Raw genomic sequence first — 27,862 nt, forward strand, 5'->3', positions numbered from 1 at the left:
TTGTGACAAAAAGTCACGTGATTTCCCTCTCTGCCCCTAATTTGCATATGCAAATTAGGATATGGATTCGGTTTGTCCGGACAGAAAGATTTGGCTGAATCCGAATCCAACTGAAAAAGTCCGAATCCCGAACCGAATCCTGGATTCGGTGCATCCCTTATTTATTGAACATTAAGGGGCACATTTACTAAGTAAATATCCTTCGACTTCAAATATCGAAGTCGAAGGATTTACAGCAAATACTTAGATCGATCGTAATAAAAAAATCGTTCGATGAACAATTAAATCGTTAGATTTGAAGGATTTTAATCGATCGATCGAACGTTTTTTCTTCGATCAGAAAAAGCTTACAAAACGTATGGGGAAGGTCCCCATAGGCTAACATTGTAGCTCGGTAGGTTTAAAGTGGCAAAATATGTAGTCAAAGTTTTTTTTAAAGAGACAGTACTTCGACTATCGAATGGTCGAATGGTCGAATAGTCGATTTTTAGTTTGAATCGTTCAAGTCGAAGTCGTAGTCAAAGGTCGAAGTACCATCGAATCCTTCACTCGAGCTTATTAAAGGTGCCCCTTAATTGTACAGCCAATTTAAAAAATAATATCAAGGTAGAATATTTGCAAACAGAATCAGGGGATGGTAATTTTTTTTTTACTATTAATGTCGTTATAGTTACTGTACAAATAAAGTACATTACTCTGTAGTTATCTCACTTGAAATCACTTTAAAGTAATATTTGATCTTCAGACTATATCACTGTAACTCACTGGACAGCATTACAAGTACCCTGTCATAATATACAAATTATGAACTTACTTCTTACAATGACTGCAGCATTAGTAGAGGACTGGCCATGTACATTAGTTGCTACTGCAGTATAAGTAGCCGTATCATTGACGTTAGTTCTGGAAAAAGAAAAAAAGTATGTTATTTATTATGAATCATCAGAGTGGCAGTATCTTAAACAGTACAATTAACAGTTATCTAGTTGTGTAACTAGAAGTAGCATTAGGGACATCTTTGTTTTACATAGTCTACATAGTTTAATTCTTAAATTTGTTTAGGATGGTGAATCAGAGTTCTTAGCATAGACACAGAAATGTGCATTCAGGATTGATGATGTTGGTCTGTGTTTTGAGGTGTTCGTACCAAGTCATGGTAAAAACTATACTATATAATTTTGTACATTTCAGAACTTGAATTATTTACTGAGGTACAATTGAATTCCCTAAGAGGCACAGACACCAAGAAATCTATATCTTTAAAGTGTTGACTCCTCTTTATAGAAACTAGGGATGCACCGAATCCAGGATTCGGTTCGGGATTCGGCCAGGATTCGGCCTTTTTCAGCAGGATTCGGATTTGGCCGAATCCTTCTGCCCGGCCGAACCGAATCCGAATCCTAATTTGCATATGCAAATTAGGGGCAGGGAGGGAAATTGCGTGACTTTTTGTCAGAAAACAAGGAAGTAAAAAATGTTTTCCCCTTCCCACCCCTAATTTGTATATGCAAATTAGGGTTCGGATTCGGTTCGGTATTCGGCCGAATCCTTCGTGAAGGATTCGGGGGTTCGGCCGAATCCAAAAAAGTGGATTCGGTGCATCCCTAATAGAAACAGCAAGCATATAAAATGGATGGATTTGTCCCTATGACATCCCTAAATAACTGGTCAGTTTAGTTTACATCCCTGTATATAAATTCTCATATCCGAATAGAAATTCACAAATCTCTCATTCACAAGAGCATTAGTGAGTATTTGCAATAATGGGGTTTAGACCCAGTTCGTTCCACAGGTATTCCTTCTCCTTCTGAACAGTTCAGTTCAATGAGTGGTAGGTGTTCCAATTGAAGGTGTGTCATTTTTAAATGAGTGTTTAGATACATTTGACTAACAATACATTTGGATGCTTTTGCCCTTATAGTGTATATTTTACCTGAAAAGGCAAAGCCATGAGTTTTCTAAGATTTCTTACTAAGATATTGGGCTTCTGCACTTGAAAACAGACTAAACTACTTCTGCTAATTCTACGAACAATAAAAAGGTAATTTGGCACTGCTACTTGCATGTTTTGTTTTAGCTCTAAATCACTGATTGAGTCTTGCAGTGACACATCTATTCTTTAACACCAAAACAATTAAAGGTAAAATTAGTTTTTAAAAAAGAAAAAAAGTTCTAAAAACATAGCATAAACTCATTAGAAAATATTTGTTATATCTGAAGACACCAACAGCAATATGTGTTAGTTTACCCTGGATGGCAAAAAATTGCAAATACTGTATGTCGTACTATAGATAGATCTCATGTGCACGCTATTGAATTTAGCATTGCAGGGTAATGTGATGCTTTTATTGCAGGTTATTTTTTCATCATACAATTGTTCAGTATAGTAGTAATGATAAATAACAATACACTGAAAATCTCCACTTGGTGGCAGACATGTAAGGGTGGAACGATACATTGCAGTTCTAAAACAAATTGACATTATGATTCATGACGTTCATAAATGTCAAAGGAAAAGTGTGTATATATGTGTCTCTGTGTTTGATTATAAGGGCGTGTGTTCATAGGACAGTTCTCCAAAAAAAATATTTATATTCGCTTTTGCCGCATTTATTTATATATTTGAGAATTTTATGAATACATGCATTTATCCTCTTTAATGAAAATTTCCCTAATGATTTAAATGTGTTTAAAAAAACAACTAAAGTACTTTTACTATTACAGTTGTCTCAGAATATAGGGCCCATAAAAATGTCTCTTTTCTGTCGAAACAAAGTGCCAAAGCGTGTGATAATATACGTCCTGTTGTTAGCAAGAGTGCTTAGCCTCCCAAATGTTCTTATAGGTATGAAATGTGGTCTTGCAGCTAATGAGAATTGGCACTTGTTCTAGCTGGCAGACATGCAATAATGTATAACACTATCAGGCCCATAAATAATGAAGACCAACTGGTTCATTCCATTGGCTGCCATGCTTGTCTTCTCTCCATAATCCCATGAGGAGATGGATTTCAACAAGTTACACAGTATAATTCCAGAGAGAAAACACAAAGAAATATTCATTTGTTTCTTAACGTTTATATTTGCCTGGCAAATCACTGTTTTTTACCAGCATTGTCTGCTATTTGCGATCCAAAAAAGCATTGTCATGTATTTATACTCAAATATGTATTTCAGTTCTAACTTCTATCTTATTCTCCAACAAGCCCCCATTCTGTTTGCCAACCATAAATCAGACTGGCAGACTGGCCAACAGGGAGAGACAGTTCCTTTCATATAGAGGAGAGATATCCGGACGGCTTGCCTGCTGCCGGACAACTATCCCTAAAGCCTCTCTGAGTAGCTTGCTACATACCTAAGCCAGCTACATCAGATTGGGTTACAGCTGGTGATCTCTGCCACCCTCATCTTAAACAATTGTTACTCACCCTCCTCCGGTCAAAAAAGAGAAATATTTTATAATGTATTGGATAGAATAAAATAATCATAAACTTATAAAATATTCTAAAATATCCTCTTTAAACCAGTTTTTTTCTTGTTAAAGGGGATCTTCACCCAAATAAAATGAATGCATAATTAAATAAAACACAATTTTCAGCTACTTTCCAATATGCATAGGGGCAAATTTACTAAAGGGCGAAGTGACTAACGCTGGGCAAAAATATGACAGCGTGATGTCATTTTGGGACTTCACCGAACGGTGGCGTAACTTGCTAGAGAAGGAGATAGACTATAGCGCTACTTCGCACTCTAACGCCAGACGAATTTTCACTCTGGCGAATGGACGTAACTACGCAAATTCACTTAGATGCGGATTTTAATAAACGTTACCTCTTGCGCCAAACTTGCCTTCGCCTCAGACCAGGCGAAGTGCAATAGAGTAGATAGGAGTTCCTCAAAATAAAATTGAAAATTTGAAAAGTTCCAAAAAAACGCTGGCGACTTTTCAGTTTTTCAGGGTGATAGGCTGCAAAAGATCGTAAATTTTTTTTAGGGTAACCGGCTTCCCCCTACATTTCCTTACATATGGCACATAAACTATACACTGGCCTCATATGTAATATAACAACTAATAGAGATGTCGCGAACTGTTCGCCGGCGAACTTGTTCGCGCGAACATCGGGTGTTCGCGCTCGCCGGAAGTTCGCGAACGTCGCGCGACGTTCGCCATTTTGGGTTCGCCATTGTTGGCGCTTTTTTTTGCCCTCTCACCCCAGACCAGCAGGTACATGGCAGCCAATCAGGAAGCTCTCCCCTGGACCACTCCCCTTCCCTATAAAAACCGAAGCCCTGCAGCGTTTTTTCACTCTGCCTGTGTGTGCTGAAGAGATAGTGTAGGGAGAGAGCTGCTGCCTGTTAGTGATTTCAGGGACAGTTGAAAGTTTGCTGGCTAGTAATCGTTTTGATACTGCTCTGTTATTGGAGGGACAGAAGTCTGCAGGGGTTTGAGGGACATTTTAGCTTAGGTAGCTTTGCTGGCTAGTAATCTACCTTCTACTGCAGTGCTCTGTATGTAGCTGCAGTGGGCAGCTGTCCTGCTTCTGATCTCATCTGCTGACTGCTGCAATAACAGTAGTCCTTGTAAGGACTGCTTTTATTTATTTTTTTGTTGTTTTACTACTACTACTACTACTACTACTATAAGAGCCCAGTGCTATTAGTCTAGCAGTGTTGGGGAGTGGGACTGGTGTGCTAATCTGCTGCTCCTAGTAGTTCAGCAGCACCAACTTTAATTTTTTTTTTTAATATTCATTTTTTTTTTATTTTACTTTTTTTTATTTTACTACCGCTGTAGTAGTGTATAAGTTGACCTTTTAGGCATTATTTGCCCTGTAGGCATTATTTGCACACTGTTTTCTTCAACCCGCCATCGAGCTGTGTGACCTTGTTCCCATTCTGTCTAAATATCCATAATATTACCGTCTCCAGAAAAAACACCGGAGTCACTTTTTTCAAGCAGCATTCATATATTTTACGTAATCCGTATCCACCGCTGTAGTAGTGTATACGTTGGCCTTGTAGGCATTATTTGCACACTGTTTTCTTCAACCCGCCATCGAGCTGTGTGACCTTGTTCCCATTCTGTCTAAATATCCATAATATTACCGTCTCCAGAAAAAACACCGGAGTCACTTTTTTCAAGCAGCCATAATATATTTTACATAATCCGTATCCACCGCTGTAGTAGTGTATACGTTGGCCTTGTAGGCATTATTTGCACACTGTTTTCTTCAACCCGCCATCGAGCTGTGTGACCTTGTTCCCATTCTGTCTAAATATCCATAATATTACCGTCTCCAGAAAAAACACCAAACAATGCCTACAAGGTCAACGTATGGCAGTTGTTTAAAGAGAACAGTAGATTACTAGCCAGCAAAGCTACCTAAGCTAAAATGTCCCTCAAATCCCTGCAGACTTCTGTCCCTCCAATACAGAGCAGTATCAAGCAGATTACTAGCCAGCAAACTTACTATCATCTGTCCCTGAAATCACTAACAGCTCTCCCCCTACACTATCTCTTCCAAGCACACACAGGCAGATTTTTCAGATACATTTTTGCCCTTGATCCCCCTCTGGCATGCCACTGTCCAGGTCGTTGCACCCTTTAAACAACTTTAAAATCATTTTTCTGGCCAGAAATGTCTTTTCTAGATGTTAAAGTTCGCCTTCCCATTGAAGTCTATGGGGTTCGCGAACCGTTCGCGAACCGCTCGCATTTTTGCGCAAGTTCGCGAATATGTTCGCGAACTTTTTTTCCGACGTTCGCTACATCCCTAACAACTAATACAACAACTTTATTTTATTTTATTAAGGTTCCCTGGGCTTGTGTAGTGTAATGTATTTGCTGCAACATATACGTCCATTGAAATTTAACTTCTCGCCGTATGCAAATTAGCCAACGCTAGCGCAACTTCGCTTTGCTGGCCGAATTAATGCTAGCGCAACTTCGCCATCGTTCGGCACCCTTCGCATTTTAGTGAATTAGCACTGTCCTGCCGAATTTTCGCCTGGCAAAGTGTGGTGATGTGAGCAAAGTCGTCACTGGCGAATTTCCGGAGGTTAGTGAATTTGCCCCATAGTGTGTATGTATGTGTATGAATTCCACATTTTTTAACATTTCCAATGGTTGTAAAGTTGTTTCTCCATGTAGTTGCTTTTAAAACTCTGGGGGTTTTTTTCTTCCAAGTTTTAACCAGCTGCCTTGCAGCACTCTTTCAAGAGTCAAAGCCAGAAGTGCAGAGAATGTAAATAAACAGTTGCTACTGTTATTCAACTCTTTTGGTAAAGGAAAATAGTATTTACGGATTTCCTTAACTGATTTGCTAACCTCTGTGGATAAAAACAGTTCAGCCTGCTGAAAAGCAGCAAATATAAATGATATTAACTTTAAATCATTTGAGGAATGTATTGTGCTTTATGTTTGATATGAAAGTTACAGCCATTTAACAGAATTTCCAATCAAATCATCTATGAGAATGAAAATCTAGTGCATATCCAGCAAGTGTCAGTGTATTTTTGATGTGCTTGTGTGCAGCCTGACCTCTACTTAACTAGATAAGGTGATAAAACCTCTTTCTGGCTTGGTACTAATTTGACAGGATTCCCCTCAGCAAGTATGTACTTTCCTATCCAGTGGGGCCTGCTGTTCGTTTGGAAACAGAGCAAGTACATTTGTAAGGGAAAAGGCTTGAAAATTTCTTATAGTAAAGAATTGAAAAAAACGAGGAGACGTGAAATTGATGTTTTTTTAATTTTTTTATGGAACCAAGATTATCTGTCACCCAGAATTAGCTATTAGATTTTACTGTGCATAGCAAAAGGTAGTGTTATTATACTGTATTGTGGAAATTATGGCAACCCCATAACCATTTTTAGAACCTAAACCCGTAACTTAACAACCAACATACAACAGAGAAGATACAGTAATACAGGTATGGGACCTGTTATCCAGAATGTTCGGGACCTGGGGCTTTCCGTATAAAGAATCTTCCGTAATTTGGATCTTCATACCTTAAGTCTACTAGAAAACATTAAATAAACCCAATAGGCTGGTTTTGCTTCCAATGGGGATTAACTATATCTTAGTTTGGAACAAGTACAAGCTACTGTTTTATTATTACAGCTAAAAAGGAAATCATTTTTGTGAAATTTGGATTATTTGGATAAAATGGGAGACAGTTTTCCATAACTCTGAGCTTTCTGGATAACGGGTTTCCGGATAACGGATCCTATACCTGTAGTATATATTGTGTACAGAGCTTGGCATCTATAAAGCATCCTATAGCACTCTTAAATATTGCTGTTTTATTGTTTTTAAATGTAATTTAAGGGAGAATCTAATAACATGTATTTAGTTTTTTCATGTCTTAAACCATAACAACTAATCATTAGCTAATATGTACTGGAAAGCAAGCCTCTGGATGTGATAATTTGCTAGATTACAGCGAGTATATTTCAGCTCTGTGTGTTCCAACAAAGCACATAGATCTTAGTAACCGTTTTTCACAACTGGATTTCAAAATAAAATTCTATTTAAAGTGACAAGGAGAAGTCATAATCATTTTTATTGTGTTAATGAAACTTTAAAAGAAATTCTAACTTTTTTTTCTTATGGAAAATAACTTCCAAAGTACGGAACTCTAGAAACAGATACGTCATGGATCAAACTGGGGAATCCAGAAAGGTTGTACAGGAGTTCGATTTTTTCTTATGTATCAACACTTAGGGGCAGATTTATCAAAGGTAGAGGTGAATTTTCGAATTCAAAAAATTCGAATTTCAAGCTATTTTTTGTGTACTTCGACTAAGGAATAGTCCAAATTCCCAATAGTCCGGAGAATTTGAAAATTCGAATATCGATGTACTGCCTCTTTAAAAATTCAACTTCGACCATTCGCCATCTAAAATCTGCCGAATTAGGCTGTTTAAGCCTATGGGGAGTCAGTTGGTGGACTTTGAAAAATCAAAGTTTTTTTTCGGAAAAACTTTGATTCGAATTCGATCAAATGCGATATTACTTTGATTAGTACGATTCGAATTTGGCCAAATATGGACCTATTCGATCGAAAACTGACCTATTCTGCCAAAAAAAAAAACGTAATTTCGGTTGGTTTTTTTAAATTCGAAATTCGACCCTTGATAAATATGCCCCCTACAGTATCTCACTGTCAGGTGTCAGCATTTATCTGAATATATTTGACTGCTTTGAGCAGTTGAAGATACTCTCTTTCAATGGGCTGTTAGATTTTATATAATAGCAACTATTGTAATCATTTGGTAAATATGCATGGCCCCTATGTCTGAACAAATACTATTCTGTAGCTTGACATTATAACTATTGCTGCTACAAAAACACAATCCCTGTCAATTCAGCATTAGCTAAGTAGTCAGTATACAATGCTATGTGCTACATGGTTTCAAGTCTACCCTACTTTCTATCCAAACATACTGTAGCACAGGAACAGAAACATATAAGGGTCGGTGACAAAGCCAATTGCTGCAACTACTTAAAGCAGAATTAAAAGTGATGTTCTCATCATGGCACCCTAAGTATTTTCCATTTCAGCTAATATGAACACCCAGTATATTCATACAGACAAATGCCACAGGGAAAAGTTCACTAACATTAAAGTACAGTCAAGATGCCAGCCAAGAAATTCAGGCTGTTTTAAGAATCCAAAGATCAGATAGCCTACAGCTCAGCAATTTGACACGAACAGCTGAAGATGCAGAAATTAGAGGATACCATGTTCTCAAAGCATTTTTTTACCTGAACAAATTGTTTTTGTTTTTTCAAATCTATTTCAGTTACATACTATGCAGTGCAATAGTGAGTTTTGGCACAATTTTACTCAAAGTGTTTAAAAACCCATTGGCAAACTGGTGCATACTGTCTGACACAGAACAGTGTAATTTGATAATCTGGTAAAACAGAAACGTACTCCCCACTTACATCCTGCTAAAAAGAAAAACATACTGTAAAATAAAGTTACATAAAACATGTGACTTAGAAAGAAAGTTAGAAACAATGGTGGGGGGTGCCAAGTGATCCTAGTTATTTACTTCAGACAAGGGTTCTTTTTTGTTATGGATCTCCACGGTGACTTCTAAAAGTCTCATATTTTACAACAGGGGGTGCATTATTTATAATAATATACATTTTTCAATTATCACTGGGCACCAATTATAACTGATAGTAACATAGTTAAATTGGGTTGAAAAAAGACAAAGTCGATCAAGTTCAACCCCTCCAAATGAAAACCCAGCATCCATACACACACCCCTCCCTACTTTTACATAAATTCTATATACCCATACCTATACTAACTATAGAGCTTTGTATCACAATAGCCTTTGATATTATGTCTGTCCATGAAATCATCCAAGCCACTCTTAAAGGAGAAGGAAACCTATTCGGCGCAAAAACCCTCCCCCCCTCCCGTGTGTTGCCCACCCTCCCTCCTCCCCCCTGGCCTACCCGTCCCACTGGGCAAATGCCCCTAACTTGTTACTTACCCTTCTGCGCAGGTCCAGTCTACGGAGTTCTACGGAGTTCACCGACGCCATCTTCTTCCTGCTTTGACCGGCGCATGCGCAGTACGAGCATTTCGCCGGTACGATCTACTGCATATGCGCCAAAAGTCACGAAGTGAAATCGGAAAACTTTATGACTTTTGGCGCATGCGCAGTACATCCATACTGGCGAAATGCTCCTACTGCGCATGCGCCAAAACGCCGGTCAAAGCAGAAAGAAGATCGCGTGGAAGAAGAAGGTGCCTGTGAACTCCGTGGACTGGACCTGCGCAGAAGGGTAAGCACATCAAAAATACACTTTAAAGGCATTAACTGATGACATCACTAAGCACAGTTTTAAGAATAAAATTTACAGAATATTCATGGCATTTTTGTCACATGACTCACTAAGACTTCTGTATTATAATAAATAAAGTACCCCTTGTTGGAAACTATTAGGGTTATCAGAAGTAATCTCTGCGTTCCATGGTTGGTATTCGGCCTTGTACTTTTAAATGGTCATGGAACTCCTCGTTGACTTTTAACATTCAATATATATATATATATATATATATATATATATATATATATATATATACATCAAGCGACGGCACTCCTAGGAATTTGACAACACAGCAACGATATGAAGCAAAAGTGGAGGTTTAATAAATCCTACGTTTCGGTTCCTAACCGGAACCTTCGTCAGGGAAAGGTGACAAAGTTTCTGGTTAGGAACCGAAACGTAGGATTTATTAAACCTCCACTTTTGCTTCATATCGTTGCTGTGTTGTCAAAATTCCTAGGAGTGCCGTTGCTTGATGCATATTTACTACAAGGTATACGTGGACATGTGGTCGTGCGCTCCCTATGACTTTTAATATATATATATATATATATATATATATACACACACACGCTATACTATTATGTGTATATACTATGATGTATTCATGTACTATTAGCTGCCCTTGTAGCATGATCTGAAGATGAGAAGGCACAAGGGTTCCTTTACTAACCATAACGCAGTGTGAAAGGTTAATTTTGGATGCAAATGTCATGTTATGCTTGCACTTTGGTGCAAATTGGACATAATTGCTCGAGATTATGTCATTTCTGGAGTTATGCATGAGACCAATGTGTGTGCCCTATTCTTTTTGGTGCATCTGCACTGAGAAGATTAGTGCAGGCTGAAGTGGGGACCCTGGAGCTACCATATGGTTCAGAGGTGGCAGTAGTTCCAGGCTTCCCTGAGTCAATCGACACATTTCAGAACAAGAGGAAGGCAGTGTTGCAGAGCAAAAAGATACAAAAATGCTAAAAAGTATGTTGACACAAGTACCTAATGAGTGGGGACTTTTTGTGCAACTGACTGCAGGCAACTTAGTGTAAACACATCTGTGCTTATGGTCATAAATAAACTCTGTAGTGAGAAGCTTTAAAAGCAAAATACTCAAAAGGGCTCCTTTATGACCTTTTAATGCAGTTGCAGCAGCACAAGTATTCTGGCATCAGTTGCACAAAGGAATTCCATTCAGTAAAGGCACTTGCATCAGGAGGCACGCTTTACATAGCTGTGCTTGGTGCTGTCCTGTCTGTCCCACCTTCTCTTGTAAATCACAGGCATTGGCTTGAGGGAATAGACACAACAAACTTGCATCAAAAGAATTAGGTGTACATGTCATTTGATGTTGACAGAAAGTGGGAACTGAAGATTTTCAGTGCAACTGTATATGATTCACTTTGAAATGTAAATTTTACTGCATCTGGCTGTAACAAGTAAAACATCTCCTGATAATAATGGACAACTGGGAAAATCCCAGTCATTCTCATCTTTGATTGATCCTGCCTTCTGTAATGTAACACAGACTCGGACTAGAAACTATGCAAATTGCAGGCCAGACATATGAAAGAGACCCTGGCTGGTACCGTTTTCATTCCAATTTTACATTGCCTACCTCAAAAATTAAACACTAGACATAGGAATTGTTTAAATCAATGTATATTTATTATTATGCTTATGTAGAAAAGTGCAAGATCATATCTTTACCACTAATTCTTGTAACATAACTGATTATCACCAATAAAAACTTTTAAAAACCAAAAAAAAACATCTCCTGACCAAAGTTGATAAGGTATGCTTCCTCATGTCTCTCTATTGAACTAAGGAACTATCATCTATCTATCCGCTATCTCTACCTGGATGTCGCAACGCTACCTTAAATTAAACCTCTCTAAAACTGAAATGGTTCTCTTTCCTCCAACTAACACCAGTAACATCCCGGAAGTATCCTTCATAGTTAACAATTCCACTATCATCCCCTCTCCCCAGGCCCGGTGCCTTGGGGTTATCCTAGATTCTGCCTTGTCATTCACTCCTCATATCCAGTCACTTATTAAATCATGTCACTTTCACCTAAGGAACATTTTCATTTATCACCCAAGATGCTGCCAAAATCCTTATTCACTCTCTCATCATATCACGTCTAGACTACTGTAACTCTCTTTTAATTGGCCTTCCCCTTCAGAGACTGTCACCTCTCCAGTCCATAATGAACACTGCTGCAAGGCTCATATACCTCAGCAACCGCTCCTCCTCTGCCTCGCCATTCTGTCAATCCCTGCACTGGCTTCCGCTACCTTTCAGAATCAAATTCAAATTAATGATACTGACTTTCAAAGCACTTCATAACTCTGCCCCACCCTACATCTCTGAACTCATCTCTATATACTCACCCAACCGCTTACTACGCTCCTCTACTGACCTGCTACTCAACTCTTCTCTCATTACCTCCTCACATGCTCGCATTCAAGACTTTGCAAGGGCTGCACCCCTCCTCTGGAACTCTCTCCCACGGTCTGTCCGACTTTCTCCCAACCTTTCTGCTTTAAAGAAATCTCTTAAAACGCACTTCTTTCGAGAAGCCTACCCTCACTCTGCTTAACTACCAAATGCAACACCACATACAGTACCACATTTCTCACCCACTTAATTCGATCTTGCCCACTCCCACACCTTGTGTATTACTCCCTTCCCTTTAGAGTGTATGCATATGCATAGGGCCTTCCTCACCTTTTTGTACCGGTATCGATTGTGATGTATGTAACTCCATATGTTCTATGTATATAATTCATGTGATTTAGTTGTATAATCACATTTACTTTACAGTGCTACGCAATATGTTGGCGCTATATAAATACATTTTAATAATAATAATAATAATAATAATAATATCATAAGTGTCATATTAAATATAAATATCTTATTTATTGCAGCATAGTTTAAACAGCTCACCATTGGGGCATGTTTAACAAGGGGTTACCATAATAAAGAATGCTTTTCTTGTTATCGATATGGGGTTTTATGAGTGGGGAAAAGTGGTCAAGTAAAAAATAACATTATTGGATGGACAACTGTGAAGGAAACTCAATACTTCCTGTAACGTGTTGTGTTGACACACAGCCAAAACAGATGGGGAACACATAATTGGTTTACTGCACATATAACTTTACGGTGTGAAAAGGATGTGTCAGAGTTCACTAACAACCAAGTAACATACAAATATACAATGTTCACACCTACGATCATAGGGATTCCTACAGCCTTATTTATGATGAAAATAAATAAGGTGACAATTGCAAAAAATATTATATAATCAACTTAACCCATAAGTGCAACCATTTGTGTCTTGCACCCTATACAGGCACTCCATCCTGGGTGCTTTCCTGCAGATTGTACAGATAAAATCGTCTCGCTGCCAGGACTTCACTGCACCAATTCTAGTTAGGCAAACAGGCAGTAAAATAATCTGCAAAGAAGATCTGTACCAGTTGTTCCATACTGTTAGAGTTTCTTTATTAGCACTTTAATCACTTTCACACACCATGGTCGTTTTTATCAAGAGTCAGTTAACCTGTATGAGTCTGTATGTTTTTGGAGTATGGAAGAAACAGACAGAACATTCAATTTTATGAAAGAGTGTCATGGTAAGAATCAAACCCAGAACACCAACCCAACAAGGCTTAGGGTATAAGCCTATAATACATTCTTTGAGTTCACAGTTAAGCTTTATAACTGCATATAACTTGGTTTTTTTCAGGTTATACTGACAAGTATGTAAGGTGGATAAAAATGATGTAATGTGAAAAGTGCAATGTCTGTAAATGTGGAAATGCCTTTTATATGTATATATGGGTTTTGAATGATATAAATTATGTTTTAAAGGTGTATTTACAGGGTTTGGCCACAAGAGGGCAGTAGGTTCTTATTAGTTATATAATGATGTCTTTTTAGTTATTTAATAATGTAATTTCTACCCCAGCCACTAGAGCTAATGGGAAAAAAACAGTATAAATAGAGGCAAGAAGGTAGATAGGGGCAGTTCGTAGGTGGGCGTGATCCAGTGAAGAACACCTGCTGAAGGAAAGAAGAGCCCAGCCCTGAAGTAAGTAGTAGGCTTAGCCAGAGTTAGGAAAGTTCTGTTATAGTGTGCACTAGGTGTACAAGACAGTTAGGAAAAGATAGTAAGGGCAGTTAAGAGCCCCAACCAGGAATAAGTCAAACTAGCCTTCTGGTAGATCCTCTACCAGTTTGGGATGAAGTGATATGAAACAGGAAACAGGATAGTAGAAGAGAGGGCTATGGGACTGTGGCCACCGTGAAAGTCCTGTCTTGAATAGCAAGGGGGCGACAACGAGGAGCGTCGGGTTGCAGAGGACAGGTCGAGGGCGGTGGAACAAGTGCGGCCCATTGGTATTAGAAGTTAAAACCTGAAAATACTGTAAGTAACAAGGAAGCAAGTGTCCTGGACGATAGATGGCCAAATGCTGAATGTTTGAAGAATTGCCTGTTGGGGTAATTTGGATTGACGTATGGTGTGGAAGAGTAATAAAATAATTTTCTTTGTTTTTAATAACTGGCGGTCTACCAGTTATTCACAGGACACCTGCCTACAAGTATATATTAATACCTGAGAGCCTCGGCCTAGAGCAGCAGCATTGGGGGGGGCAGCCTTTGGATGCCAGTATCATATGTGAAAGAGTTTACCTTTATGATTCAAACATGATTTAAAATTGCTGTTTAGAGGAGAAGGAAGGGCTAAAATTAAGTAAGCTTTATTAGAAAGGTCTATATACATACACCAGTAAACCCTCAAAGTAATGCTGCTCTGTGTCCTCTGTCAAAAGAAACATCACATTTCTTTATTTCTATTGTGTACACATGGGCTTCTCTAACAGACTTCCTGTTTTCAGCATAAACCTGCAGGGCTAGGGCTTGTGCATGCTCAGTTTGCTCCTCTCTCCCCCTCCATTTTCTCCTCCCTCCTCCCCTCCCTGCTGTAATCTGAGCCCAGAGCTATGAGTGAGCAGGGAGAGATTCCGGTAGGAAGTGATGTCACACCAAGCTAATATGGCAGCTGCTATACTAAACAAACAGAGAGAGCTTCTAGAGCTATTTACCGTACTTAATTATGGTAAAGCATTCTGCCCAACAAATATAGTCTATTGCCAATATATTGCTTCGGTAGCTTTCCGTCTCCTTTAAATCAACGGCAGTGGTGGGGGTGAAGGATAGTAGCACATCTGGTCGGATGTGGCATCATGTCCAGCAGGAAGTGCCATTATGCACATGCACAGTTTGTGAGTGGTGGGAAGTGACCTAAGGTTATAAATACAGCACTGTACACTGTTAAGAATAATTAAAATAGCTGTATAATCAACATATGCCTCAAATGGACACACCATTGATAGAGTCCGTATGTCTCAAATGGGCACTACACTTTGATAATAACAGAAAGTGCAATAGTTTCCATACAAAATTATCATTTAGCTTTTGGGTAAACCATGAAACTTGCTTTTGATGTCAGTAAAATAGCTACAATCAGAATGACCTCTGCACGTGACATTTGAATTCTCATGTGTTAATGTAAATTTATAAAGCAAATACCAAAATAAAATAATATGACAAATATATATATATTTTATTAGGTCATAGTATAAAAGAGTTTACCTGTATATTTCCAGACTATTCACTCCATATTTGCTTTCAATTCTGTATTTTCCTGGTTCACTAGCTGGAATAACCAAGGATTCATTCTTAAACCTTGCAGGGATGAAAAATAAATATACTGATTAGTACTTCCTTACAAATATTCTGTGAATGTTATTTTTCAAGATATATTAGTGTGTTAAAATTAATTAAAAACATCTTATCATTATCCTTTCTTCTTAAGGATACAACAAGAAAGAAAGGCATTCAAAAATCTGAGAAAATCTGGTCAGAAACAGATAATTAGCAGCAGATTTGACTAGATTCTAACTGGAGAGTCCCAGCAGTTTGAATTTTATCCCTGACTGTCATCATGTTTATCAAACCAGACGAGTCAGCCCGAATGTCAGGCTGCTTTGAGGAGTCAAGCAACATACTTTGGAAGGGGGTGTTAGAGCTCAGTTGCCCGAACTGTGCTTTGTCTGAAAACATCATTTATTGTTTCTTCTCAGTAAAAAAAAATACTAATACTTGATTAAATCCCTCCTAAACTTCTTTTTTTACTATACCTTAGGGCTAAAGGCAATGTCTTTGTAGAATATACCACATTATACATATAAATGTGAACTTCCCCTAAACACTTTTAGAGCAGATTCGTTATCCACAGAGTCCAGCAGAACAGCACCACTAAAGCCTAGAAGTCTTGAAACCTTCCCTAAAGTCCCATGATATCTCATTATATTATGGATAAAAGCCTTCTGGGAGTTGTTCAAACCAGTAAATCTTTTTTTCCAGCTATCCAGCTATCCAGAGGATCTCCAGGATTCTATTCTGCTCATTGTACAACCATCTCCCTGTTAGCTGATGCTTTAAACATATTTTTTTCTTTCACCAAACACCTGATGCTCGAGCTCCTGGAGTCTGATTAATTTAATATCAGCAAGCCAACATTGCACAGTAATCTCTCTATGTTAGAGAAGATCACTGGTGGTGGGTCGAATTTTTTCTGAACAATCCTGTTGCCATTTAAAGTAATTGTTCAGCGTAAAAATAAAAACTGGGTAAATAGATGTGCAAAATAAAAAATGTTATCTATAAAGGCTGGAGTGAGTGGATAGGTAACATAATAGCCAGAACACTACTTCCTGCTTTGCAGCTCTCTTGGTTTCCATTTATTGGTTACCAGGCAGTAACCAATCAGAGACTTGAGGGGGGCCACATGGGTCATATCTGTTGCTTTTGAATCTGAGCTGAATGCTAAGGATCAATTGCAAACTCACTGAACAGTTATGTCCCATGTCCCATGTTATTATGTCCATGTTAGTTATGTTATGTCCCATGTCCTTAAAGAGGTGGTTCACTTTTAGGTTAACTTTAAGTATATTATAGAATTGCAAATTCTAAGCAACTTTTCAATTGCTCTTCATTATTTATTTTTCATAGATTTTGAATTATTTGCCTCCTTCCTCTGACTCTTACCAGCTTTCAAATGGGGGTCACTGACCCCATCTAAAAACAAATGCTCTGCACAAATGTATTGTTATTGCTACTTTTTAATACTCATCTTTCTATTCGAGCCTTCTCCTATTCATATACCAGTCTCTTATTCAAATCAGTGCATGGTTGCTAAGGTAAATTGGACATTAGCAACCAGATTGCTGACATTGTAAACTGGAGAGCTGCTGAATGAAAAGCTAAATAACTCAAAAAACACAAAAATTAAAAAATGAAGACCAATTGCAAAATGTCTACATCATACTAAAAGTTAGCTCAATGATGGAAACCCCCTTTAAAGTCACTGACTAACTCAGAGTTAGAGAGCTGAAAAGCAGGAAGTAGTGTTCTGTTCTATTATGTTAGACATCCAGTCACTCCAGCCTTTATACATTACATTTTTGGATAACTAACTATATTAGAAACATTTTTTATTTTGCACAGCCTATCTACTTTCCCAGTTTTTATTTTTACACTGAACTATTCCTTAAAACTGATTTTGGCAGCATGCCAATATCTTAATGGAGTGGTTCAACTTTAAGTTAACTTTAAGTAAGGCCCATGGTTTACTGCTTATTTAAAGGGGTTGTTCACATTTGAATTAACTTTTATAATGATGTAGATATTGATATTCTATTTGCAATTCGTCTTAATTTTTTTTTTATATTGTATGGTTTTTCAGTTATTTGGCTTTTTGTTTAGCAGCTCCCCCTTTTTGGAAGTTCACCAGCTATCTGGTCGCTAGGGTGTTATTGAGCCGAGCAACCAGGCAGTGATTTGGAAGAGAGACAGCAATATAAATAGGAGAGGGCCTGCATAGAACTAAATAACAATAGCAATACATCTTTAGCCTCAAAGAGAAATGGCTTTTTACAGCTGCGCTCAGTAACCCCAATTTGAAAGACAGAAAAAGTCAGAAGAAGGTAAATGATTTAAAAACTATGATGAAACATAATGAAAACCAATTGCAAAGTTGCTAGGAAAAGGCCATTCTATAACATACTGAAAGTTAACTTCAAGGTGAACCACTCCTTTAAGGGGTACTACAGTAGATAAAAGACAAGCCAAATTATAAAAATAGAACATATCTACTTTAACAGTTAAGCATCTCTATGTGATATGTTACTGTCCCTTTTCATCCTATTCAGGTAAGGCGCACTCATGCACAGCTAATAATAAACCAGTTTATGTACAGTATTCCTAAAGCACCACGACACACGTTATGCTGTCAAAGGCTACATTACTTTTTACAGGTTTTGGAGCTATTATAGTGGTTCTATGGGATTTAAAAAAACTCATTTTATTTTAACCTATGCAAATTTGGAAAAAAAAAACAAATTAAACAGGAAATTAATTTGGAGAATAAAGTTAAATTAAAACAACTTTAGCTATTGAAAAATGACGGGTTTGAAAATTAAGTTATGCAATACTGCCCAAGCTAATGATTGATCCAAGTGTTCTAATCAAACATTTTATTAAAGTAAGTCTATTTCATGGATGGTAAATACAATACCTGCTGGCTGTCTCCTTCATACTTAAACTACTGAGCGTTAAATGTAAGATGTAAAAATTATATATTAACTGTGTCAAAATAATTTACCTTTTATGAGATACAGGTAATTTGAAATATAAAAAATGAAAGTTTATTTACATTGAAGAAAATCCACCTTCATTTCCACACTTTCCATCAAAATTTTTAAAGGGTCAGCGCGCCCAATTCATCAGTAGGGTTCTCCCCATAAATAACACATTACAAATGAAACACAAGCTGCCATTTATTAATGCCCAGATGCAAGTGCAAGCACTTCATATTAAAGTTCTTGCACACATAATCCCATTTGATTAAGATATAGCCTAGATGCCTAGTGTGATTAGGGGCCCATTTCTATTTACTTTTAATATTTCTTTTTATTTGCAGTCGGGAGCACCTAACTCGGGAGGAGAAAGCAGGCAAGGCCCATGCGTGCACCCAGTTTGGTGCAGATCCAGCGACATCAATGGTGCACACAGAACCCAACCCAGTATAGAGAGCCTGGGTGCATGTGTGCCTGGATCTGCACAAATCAAGACCCATCAGTAGCTCAGAAAGGGATCCTATGTGGATCTAGCCTAGGGCCCCATATATTATTTATCCATTACAGTTGATCGGAAGCATGATGGGGCTTTCTATAAATCATGATAGAAGGAGAAATATATTTAAAGGAAAACTATACCCCCAAAATGAACACTTAAGCAACACATGGGGGACCTCCTAGAACCTATTGTAGTCAATTGGTGAACTTTGAAATATTTAAGTTTTTCTTGGGAAAAACTTCGAATCGAATTCCTTCGATTCGTTCGATTCAGTGGAATAGAGACCTATTCAATCAAAAATGGACCTATTTGGACAAAAAAAACTTTGACTTCATTTCGGTTGGTCTTTTTGAATTTGAATCTCAATGTTTTTTCAATTCGATATTTGACCCTTGATAAATATGCCCCTAACTGTAACAGGAAGAAGTGTGGAAGCAAAAGACAGAACTCTGTCTGTTAATTGGCTCATGTGACCTATCAAGTATGTTTTTTGTTGGTATGTTTGTGTGCACAGTGAATCGTACGATCTCAGGGGGCGGCCCTTATTTTTTAAAATGGCAATTTTCTATCTATGATTACCCAGTATATTATTATGAAAATGGTTTGTTTACATAAAGCAGAATTTTACATATGAGCTGTTTTATGCGATATCTTTTTATAGAGGCCTATATTGTTTGGGGGGTATAGTTTTCCTTTAAAGTATTGATAATTTGAAGCTTAGGCACTGTGCTATAAGTAGTAATTGGAGGCATGTTAGTAAATACTAGTTGCAAGGTAAGTACTATATTTTTTTTTTAATTTCGTGTATACAGCAGAACTATGAAACTTCAGTTTAATGCTTTTATTCTTTCCCATATAGTTCTGTCTGGTTAAACCTCTATACTGTGCATAAGAAGTACCTGTTGGTTGAAGTACCTACTGTAGTATACATTCATGAGATCCGAATGGTCATGCACATATTTTTAAAGGAGTTCACCTTCCAAATACTTAGTTGAGTTGTTTTCAGATTGTTCAACAGAAATAAAGACCTTTTTTTTCAAATTTCTTTCCAATTTTTATCATTTTTCCAAAATTGAAGTTTAAAGTTTAATGTTCCTGCCTCTGGTGTTTCAGTCTGGCAGCTCAGTGATCCAGGAGCAGATTCTGAACTTTTACAATTTGCTACATTAGCTGGTAAATATCTCAGCAGCATCTGTGGAGTATTAGCAACTGTTGTATTAATTCTAACAGCTGCCTTTAATGAAACTCGGGGATTCAGCTTAACAGGGCCAAAAATAAAAAATGTATCAACTAAATGTAGCAATTTAAAAACAGTTAAAGAGTCGGCGACCCCACCTCCCAGAGCTGCTTTAGAAGGTGTAAAATAAAACTTTACATTGCAATATTAAGAAAACAATCAAAAATAGAAAGTAATTGCAAAACGTTTTTTTTATTTCTGGTGGACTAAAAAGAAACTTAAAGGAAAACTATACCCCCCAAACAATGTAGGTCTCTATTAAAAGATACTGAGTAAAACAGCTCATGTGTAAAACCCTGCTTCATGTAAATGAACCATTATCATAATAATATACTTTTTTAGTAGTATGTGCCATTGGGTAATCATAAATAGAAAATTGCCATTTTAAAAAATAAGGGCCGCCCCCTGAGATCGTAAGATTCACTGTGTACACATACAAACCACATGTAAGGTCACATGAGCCAATTAACAGACAGAGTTCTGCCTTTTGCTTCCTCACTTCTTCCTGTTACAGTTAGTGTTGTAGTATTTCTGGACAGGTGATCTCTGAGACAGCACAGATACAGTCACGAAATGGTGGTTCAAGGCAAGAGATGTAAAAGGGCAATATTTATGTAAATATATATTCCAGTTTGGTAAGATTTTTTAATATGTCATTCAATTTGATATAAACTATCTGTTGCTTAAAGGGCACCTATCACAGCCAAAATCAAACACATATTAACAATCTGACCAGTACAAGCTAAACACGTTTAATAAAACTACAGATATAGTTTTTTGAAAAAACTGCAGGTTTTTAAAAAAAATCCCTTACTTTGTCAAATGGGTTCTTTCACTGAGGGAGGCCATATTGAGACTCTAACAGAGACTCTAATGTGCAAATTTCAGGAGCATGCTCAGATTGTAACACTGCTTTGAGTATTCTACCCAGAATGCCTTGTTTTAGTAAACTCCTCCACTAGAAGTATCCACTAGAAGTGCTGCCACCTGCTAACTTCCAGCAGGTGGCAGCACTACTGTACAGCAGCTAACACACAGGTTTGGCTGATTTGAAAATAGCTTAGAAGGGTTGATAATCAAACAAGGAATTTGAACTGAGCATTTGCGAGATTTCAGAGCTACAGTTGGCTGGGAAGATATAGGTAGGAGGAGCCAGTGAAATCCAAGATGCCTGCCTCAGCTAGAACTGCAGGGGAGATAGGGGAGATCTTGCAGAAGGTATAGTGAGATGATCATTTACATTATACAAACAATTCTAACTGCTTTAAAAATCGGATTTCTTGAACTTTCACATAGTGTATTTACTTAGTAAATGATTTTGGTCATGATTGGTGCCCTTTAAGTATTCATTTTGGGGGTATAGTTTTCCTTTAACTGATTTTTTTTTTTAAGGCAAACAACCCCAATAAACTCAATTCCACAAGTTTCTCCAAACCCTCATTCCAATCACTCCTCACCTTACACTTCTGCTATTCTTTTACTCAGGTATTATTTGATTCTTTTCTCAGATCCGGCTTAAGCCTGCAAGGAGCCCTAGGCAACCCAGCCAGCAACTGTGCCCCGTCTCGCATGTCTGCATGCACTCATGGTGACCTCACATGGGGGCACCAGAGTGAGTGGCAAATATCTTAAAGGAGAAGCAAACCCAAAAACCCTAGCTTTTCCTCCGTCCCTCTACTTTTAGTGGTCACACCCTTGCTATGTTCTTTGAAGGAGAACTATTTTGAACTATTTTGAAAATGAAAGTTTAATATGAGCGGCATCATATGGAAAATTCTATCAAATCACAATACTTTTCAGTACCCTTCTCTCAGCAATATGTCTTTCTTCATGCAGGATTACATTGTGATTGCCAGATAGGAGCAATAAACTGGTTTGTGGTTCCAAGGCAATTTATTAGAGCTAACTGTCTTTCAGAATAAAGGACTTCAAAGGTCTTCATGCAGAGAGTCGGTTTGCTGAGAGGGGCTAAAGTTTAATATGATTAATTCAGAAACAGTACAGAACTTTTCATTTTTGCAATAATTCCCCTTTAAATACAAAACTGACATAACTGAATTCAATTACAATTCAATTACACAACAAAAGCAATGTATGAATTGAGATTTCCTTACTATGATAAAACTTTTAACACCTCTTAAAGGTTAAAGATTTCATGTCACACTATATAACAAATAAAAAAAACAAACAAAAAGTATTGTAGAAGTGATTCCTATATTGGCTAACAATAACAAAAATACATTGCTAGTCAATATAGGTATCACTTCTACAATACTTTTTGTATTTGTTTGTGTTTTTATTTATGGTTTTTTTTGCTACTGGCTAACACGGTACCACAGTTTTTGTTTTATGTCACACTATGGGGCCCATTTACTTAGCTCGAGTGAAGGACTACGACTTCGAATCGAACGTTTCGAACTAAAAATCGCTCGACTATTCGACCATTCGATAGTCGAAGTACTGTCTTTTTAAAAAAAAACTTCGACCCCCTAGTTCGCCACCTAAAAGCTACCGAAGTCAATGTTAGCTTATGTGGAAGGTCCCCATAGGCTTAGCTATCTTTTTTTGGTCGAACAATAATCGTTTGATCGGTGGATTAAAATCCTTTAAATCAAACAATTCGAAGGATTTAACTTCGACAGTCGAATATCAAGGGTTAATTAACCCTCGATATTCGACCTCAAGTAAATTTGCCCCTATGTGACCTGACTGAATCCAGACTCCTGGACTATTTACAACCCACCCTATTTCATTGTATTATCTCTACAATTGATCTCTATGGGGCAAATTCACTAAGGCGCGAAGCGCCGAATGATAGCGTTAATTCGCTAGCGTTGGGCATTTTCGCTACTGCGCAAATTCACTAACGAACGCTGGCGTAGTTTCGCTAGTGTTACTTCGCAACCTTACGCCAGGCGAATCTTCGCTAGCGACGAAACTACGCAAATTCACTAACTTGCGCAGTGTAGCGAACGCTACCTTTTACTCTAGACTTCCTTCGCTACCTCAGACCTGGCGAAGCGCAATAGAGTAGATAGGGATTGTTTCAAAAAAAGTAAAAAAAATTTCTAAGTCCCAAAAAACGCTGGCGTGTTTTCTACATGATGGCTGATAGGCTGAAAAAGATCGAAATTTTTTTGGGGCTCCCCTTCCTCCCCCCTACATTTCCTGACTCATGGCAACTAACCTAGACAGTGGGCACATGTGTAGGGCAAAATAAAATTTTTATTTGCAGATTTGAAGGTTTTCTAGGCATTTGTAGTGCAGATACGTGTTCCTCCATTGAAATTTGAATTTCGCACCGTATGCAAATTAGCCTTCGCTAGCGCAACTTCGCTTTATATAGCGAAACAACGATAGCGCAACTCCGCAACCTTATGCTACCCCTGTGCGCAACTTCGGATTTTAGTGAATTTGCGAAGCGCTGGCGAAACTACGCCTGGCGAAGTGCGGCGAAGTGTGGCGAAGCAACTTCGCATCTTAGTGAATTTGCCCCCATGTATCTGTAACTTCCTAATTTATTGCCCATGAATACCTTTAATTTCAATAAGTTTTTATTGGGGTTTTTTCAAGTTAAATTACAGCTTTTGGTAAAAGCCTAATATATACTTTAAGTAAAAGTTTTTACATTAACACATAATGACATTAATAATCACATTAATTATTAACATTTGTATAGAATTGGTCACAAACAATATGTTTATACAGTATTCTAGTAATAAACTTATATTTCAAAACATTGTTATAACAAACCTTATTGTTTGACTAAATACCTCTATTAAAAGTAAGTCAAGGAAATTTTTCTAGAAAAGCTATAATTTTTTAAGGTAATAAAGTATTATAAGTATATATCTGTATTACACCCCAATGGTGGGGGAAATATACTTTTAGGGGCCGATTCACTAACTTCGAGTGAAGGATTCGAAGTAAAAAAACTTCGAATTTCAAAGTTTTTTTTGGGCTACTTCGACCATCGAATGGGCTACTTCGACCTTCGACTACGACTTCGAATCGAAGGATTCGAACTAAAAATCATTCAACTATTCGACCATTCGATAGTCGAAGTACTGTCTCTTTAAAAAAAACTTCGACCCCCTAGTTCGCCACCTAAAAGCTACCGAAGTCAATGTTAGCCTATGGGGAAGGTCCCCATAGGCTTGCCTAACTTTTTTTGATCAAAGGATTTTCCTTCGATCGTTGGATTTATAAATCCTTCGAATCGTTCGATTCAAAGGATTTTATCGTTCGATCGAAGGAATAATCCTTCGATCATTCGATCGTACTATCTGCGCTAAATCCTTCGACTTCGATATTCGAAGTCGAAGGATTTCAATTCTCAGTCGAATATCGAGGGTTAATTAACCCTCGATATTCGACCCTTAGTGAATCAGCCCCTTATTGTAACAAAACAACTACAAATAACAGTGTCCTTTTTGAATCAGTTGCTGATTCACTCTTTTCACGAATTAGTAAATTATGCAGAGTCAATCCCCATGAATACCTTTCACTGATCTAACAGTATATAAGCTGTGCCTTTCTAGTTTTCATTTGTATTTTGCCTGACGAAGGGGCCTTGGTGCTCCGAAAGCTTTCAATGTATTTTTATTGTTAGCCAATATAGGTATCACTTCTACAATACTTTTTGTATTTGTTTGTTTTTTTATTTGTTATTTTTGCTACAGGCTAACACGGTACCACAGTTTTTGTATTGTAAGCAGGACGCTCTAATCCTAATGTTTTATTATACTGTATAACCCCTGCTTGACCCTTGGTTATTTTTCGTAAGTCCCATGTTTATTATTTAAAACACCAGTTTCTGTATTAGGTAAAACCTGAACAAACCTAAACAATCTTTGGGAGTTTTTTCAGCTATTTATAACTTATTCCAATATTTTAACTATTCCACTTTTTTTTAATCTGCTATATCTTGTCTCTTAGAAGGCTATATTACCTCAAAAATAAATCCCTTGCTAACCCATATGTTCCTATGGTTAATTATGAATTCTAAATTAAAAGCACAGATAAAGCCTTCAATTCAGAGGTTTCAACCTTTACTTAAAGATGTCTTTATATATCTCCATCCATAATTCTTTCTCTATCATTGCTCTGACCTCAGGTTCCAGTATTTTGCACTAATGACTTAACACATGGCCATTAGCTATTTTATGTCTTTCTCAACCTAATCTCCCTCTGATATTTATTTAAATTTCAGATAGGAATTTGCCCCTGCAGTACATTTTGCATGCTTACTGAGCAGAAGACTGGAGGCAGATGTTAGTTATCCCTGAGTCTTCTGGCTAAGGGCTCTGTTGCAAAATGCTGAAAACATACTAGGGGTAACATTGGAAATAAACTATTCCCTCATATTGACTTCATGCTCAGATGGTATTACTTTTTGAAATTTCAAAGGGGTGATTCACCTTTAAGTTAACTTTTAGTATGTTATAGAATGGCCAATTGGATGCAGCTTTTTAATTGGTCATCATTATTTATTTTTTTATAGTTTTTTAATCATTTGGCTCCTTTTGACTGTTTTCAGCTTTCAAATTGTGATCTCAAACTCCATCTTAAAAAACAAATGCGCTGTAAGGCTACAAATTTATTGTTATTGGTACTTTTTATTAATCACTTTCTATTCAGGCCCTCTCCTATTCATATTCCAGCCTCAAATCAATGCATGGTTGCTAGGGTTATCTGAACCTTAGCAACCAGATTGCTGTAACTGCAAACTGGACAGCTACTGAATAAAAAGTTACATTGTCTGAATGTCTCAGAATATCACTCTTTACATCATACTAAAAGTTAACCCACATCATCATCATATCAATCAGGGAGAGTCATGTCCGGATTTCCTTACTGGAAAACAAGCAGGCAGTTTTAAACCAGACTGCCCTCCAAACACCTGGCTGTCTGGGTCAAAACCAGACAGGTGGCAAGCGTATTGCACCTTCTTGCATAGCTCTTTGTCACAAAGATTTGCTTAAAATCTAGTGCAGAGCGCAGCATTCCATAGGGCACAAGTACCTGTTAAGTGATCACTAAGGGGTGGGTAAATTACTCTTTTGGTATTAGCAAACAAATGTTTTGGATAAGGCACATGTAATCTAAGGCAGTGATTTATCTCAGATTCTATTACCGGTGACATTAGCATTCATAAGTCACCAATACCAAATCTCTGCTAGAGTGTTCACCGAATATAATGCTATATTATATAATATAATAATATAACAGCATTGTTTTAAAACATATCAGATTTTTAATATTGCATATCTCGGAAACTGATTACTACAGTGAATGTAAAGTGTTTCTTTCATAAAGAATTAAACTATGTTGCTGGCTAAAAGGGCCATGTGCCAAGTCCCATATGCAATTGTTTCACAGCAGTGCGAGAGCATCACTACTATTTAAATTATATTAAAATAATGCTCAACAAGAACTGGGCAAAGGTTTGCCTACAGAGACATCACTGATAATTAGCAGTCACACAGTTATTGGCTTTTGGAAGAATAGGTCATAATTTCCAAGTAACTGGCAAATGTTGCATGGCAATTGCTGCAAACTGCATGGTAAGCAATTATATCTTTCTTCTTAAATATAACGCATTTGACTTGATTGCCAAATACAGAAATGAAAAAGCTATGTGAGCAAGTGTGGGTATGGTTCCTCTATCAAATTTTGTGGGACATTTTTGTCCAGCAATTTTGAGCATTGATTTATTTTAAAAAACTTTTAAAAATGACTCCACCTAAAACCTTTTGATAAATGTTCTATAAGGTTTCTACAGCAGAGGGACTTATTTTCTCATACTCTGTAGTGACAGTAGACAGTTACTTACAAATTAATTTGAATAATATTAATATATTATTCACAGTGATAACAAAACCAAGATATTGCATGACTGTATATGTTTTATAAGGGATTATGAGATACCTATTTGCATAATTAAAATGTTTTCAATTGCATCTTAAAAATAAAAAAGTATATTGTTATTTACTATTGATAAATGTCTTACCATTGTACTACAGGGGTAGGATAACCGTGGACAGTGAAAAAAAGCTTCACGGCCATTCCTTCCCAAACGGTATGTGATCTGAGCCGTGCCAGGATATCTGGGGCTCGGCTTATACTCTCTTCATGTATACGCCTCTGCAATGCCACCTTTTCTTCCACCTGTCAGATGAGAGAAAGCACACTAGTAGTAGTCATTGAGTATATATAAATATATTTATTTCAAAAACCTTCTCAATGTTCATTACCATCCTTTGTATGGAAACTTTGTCAATTTGTTCCCGTGCTAAGGCCCTTGCCACACGAATATCTTCTTCCAAATATGCCAGTTTAATTGAATAATTTGCAGCTCGATGATAGCTGCGGCGTTGTGTTTGCTGTCGCATTTGTTGCTCAGTGTATTGTTCCTCTGTCCTACATACATTTATAAAAAAGATCATTATTGTGCTGTACAAATTATGTACAAGGGCCTATTCGCAAAAGAATTGTTGTCTAATAAATAATATTTAGGGATAGAATTAAAGAATAGTGGGGTTACAACTCAATGCAGGA

At 37.3% G+C, this 27,862-nt stretch overlaps 1 protein-coding gene across 1 annotated transcript in view; it reads right to left on the reverse strand.

Annotated features, from left to right (window-relative positions):
* Positions 1-27,862, reverse strand: part of LOC108717439 (M-protein, striated muscle) — a 146,592-nt gene that overhangs the window by 80,335 nt on the left and 38,395 nt on the right. The window contains exons 4-7 of the mRNA XM_018264690.2: positions 27,559-27,724; positions 27,315-27,472; positions 15,520-15,612; positions 815-903 (exon numbers count right to left, since the gene is read on the reverse strand). Coding sequence (XP_018120179.1) covers positions 815-903; positions 15,520-15,612; positions 27,315-27,472; positions 27,559-27,724 — 506 coding nt within the window. The remainder of the gene's footprint in view (positions 1-814; positions 904-15,519; positions 15,613-27,314; positions 27,473-27,558; positions 27,725-27,862) is intronic.

The sequence above is a fragment of the Xenopus laevis genome, chromosome 5S (genome assembly GCF_017654675.1).
Source record: "Xenopus laevis strain J_2021 chromosome 5S, Xenopus_laevis_v10.1, whole genome shotgun sequence".
Classification (NCBI taxonomy): domain Eukaryota; kingdom Metazoa; phylum Chordata; class Amphibia; order Anura; family Pipidae; genus Xenopus; species Xenopus laevis.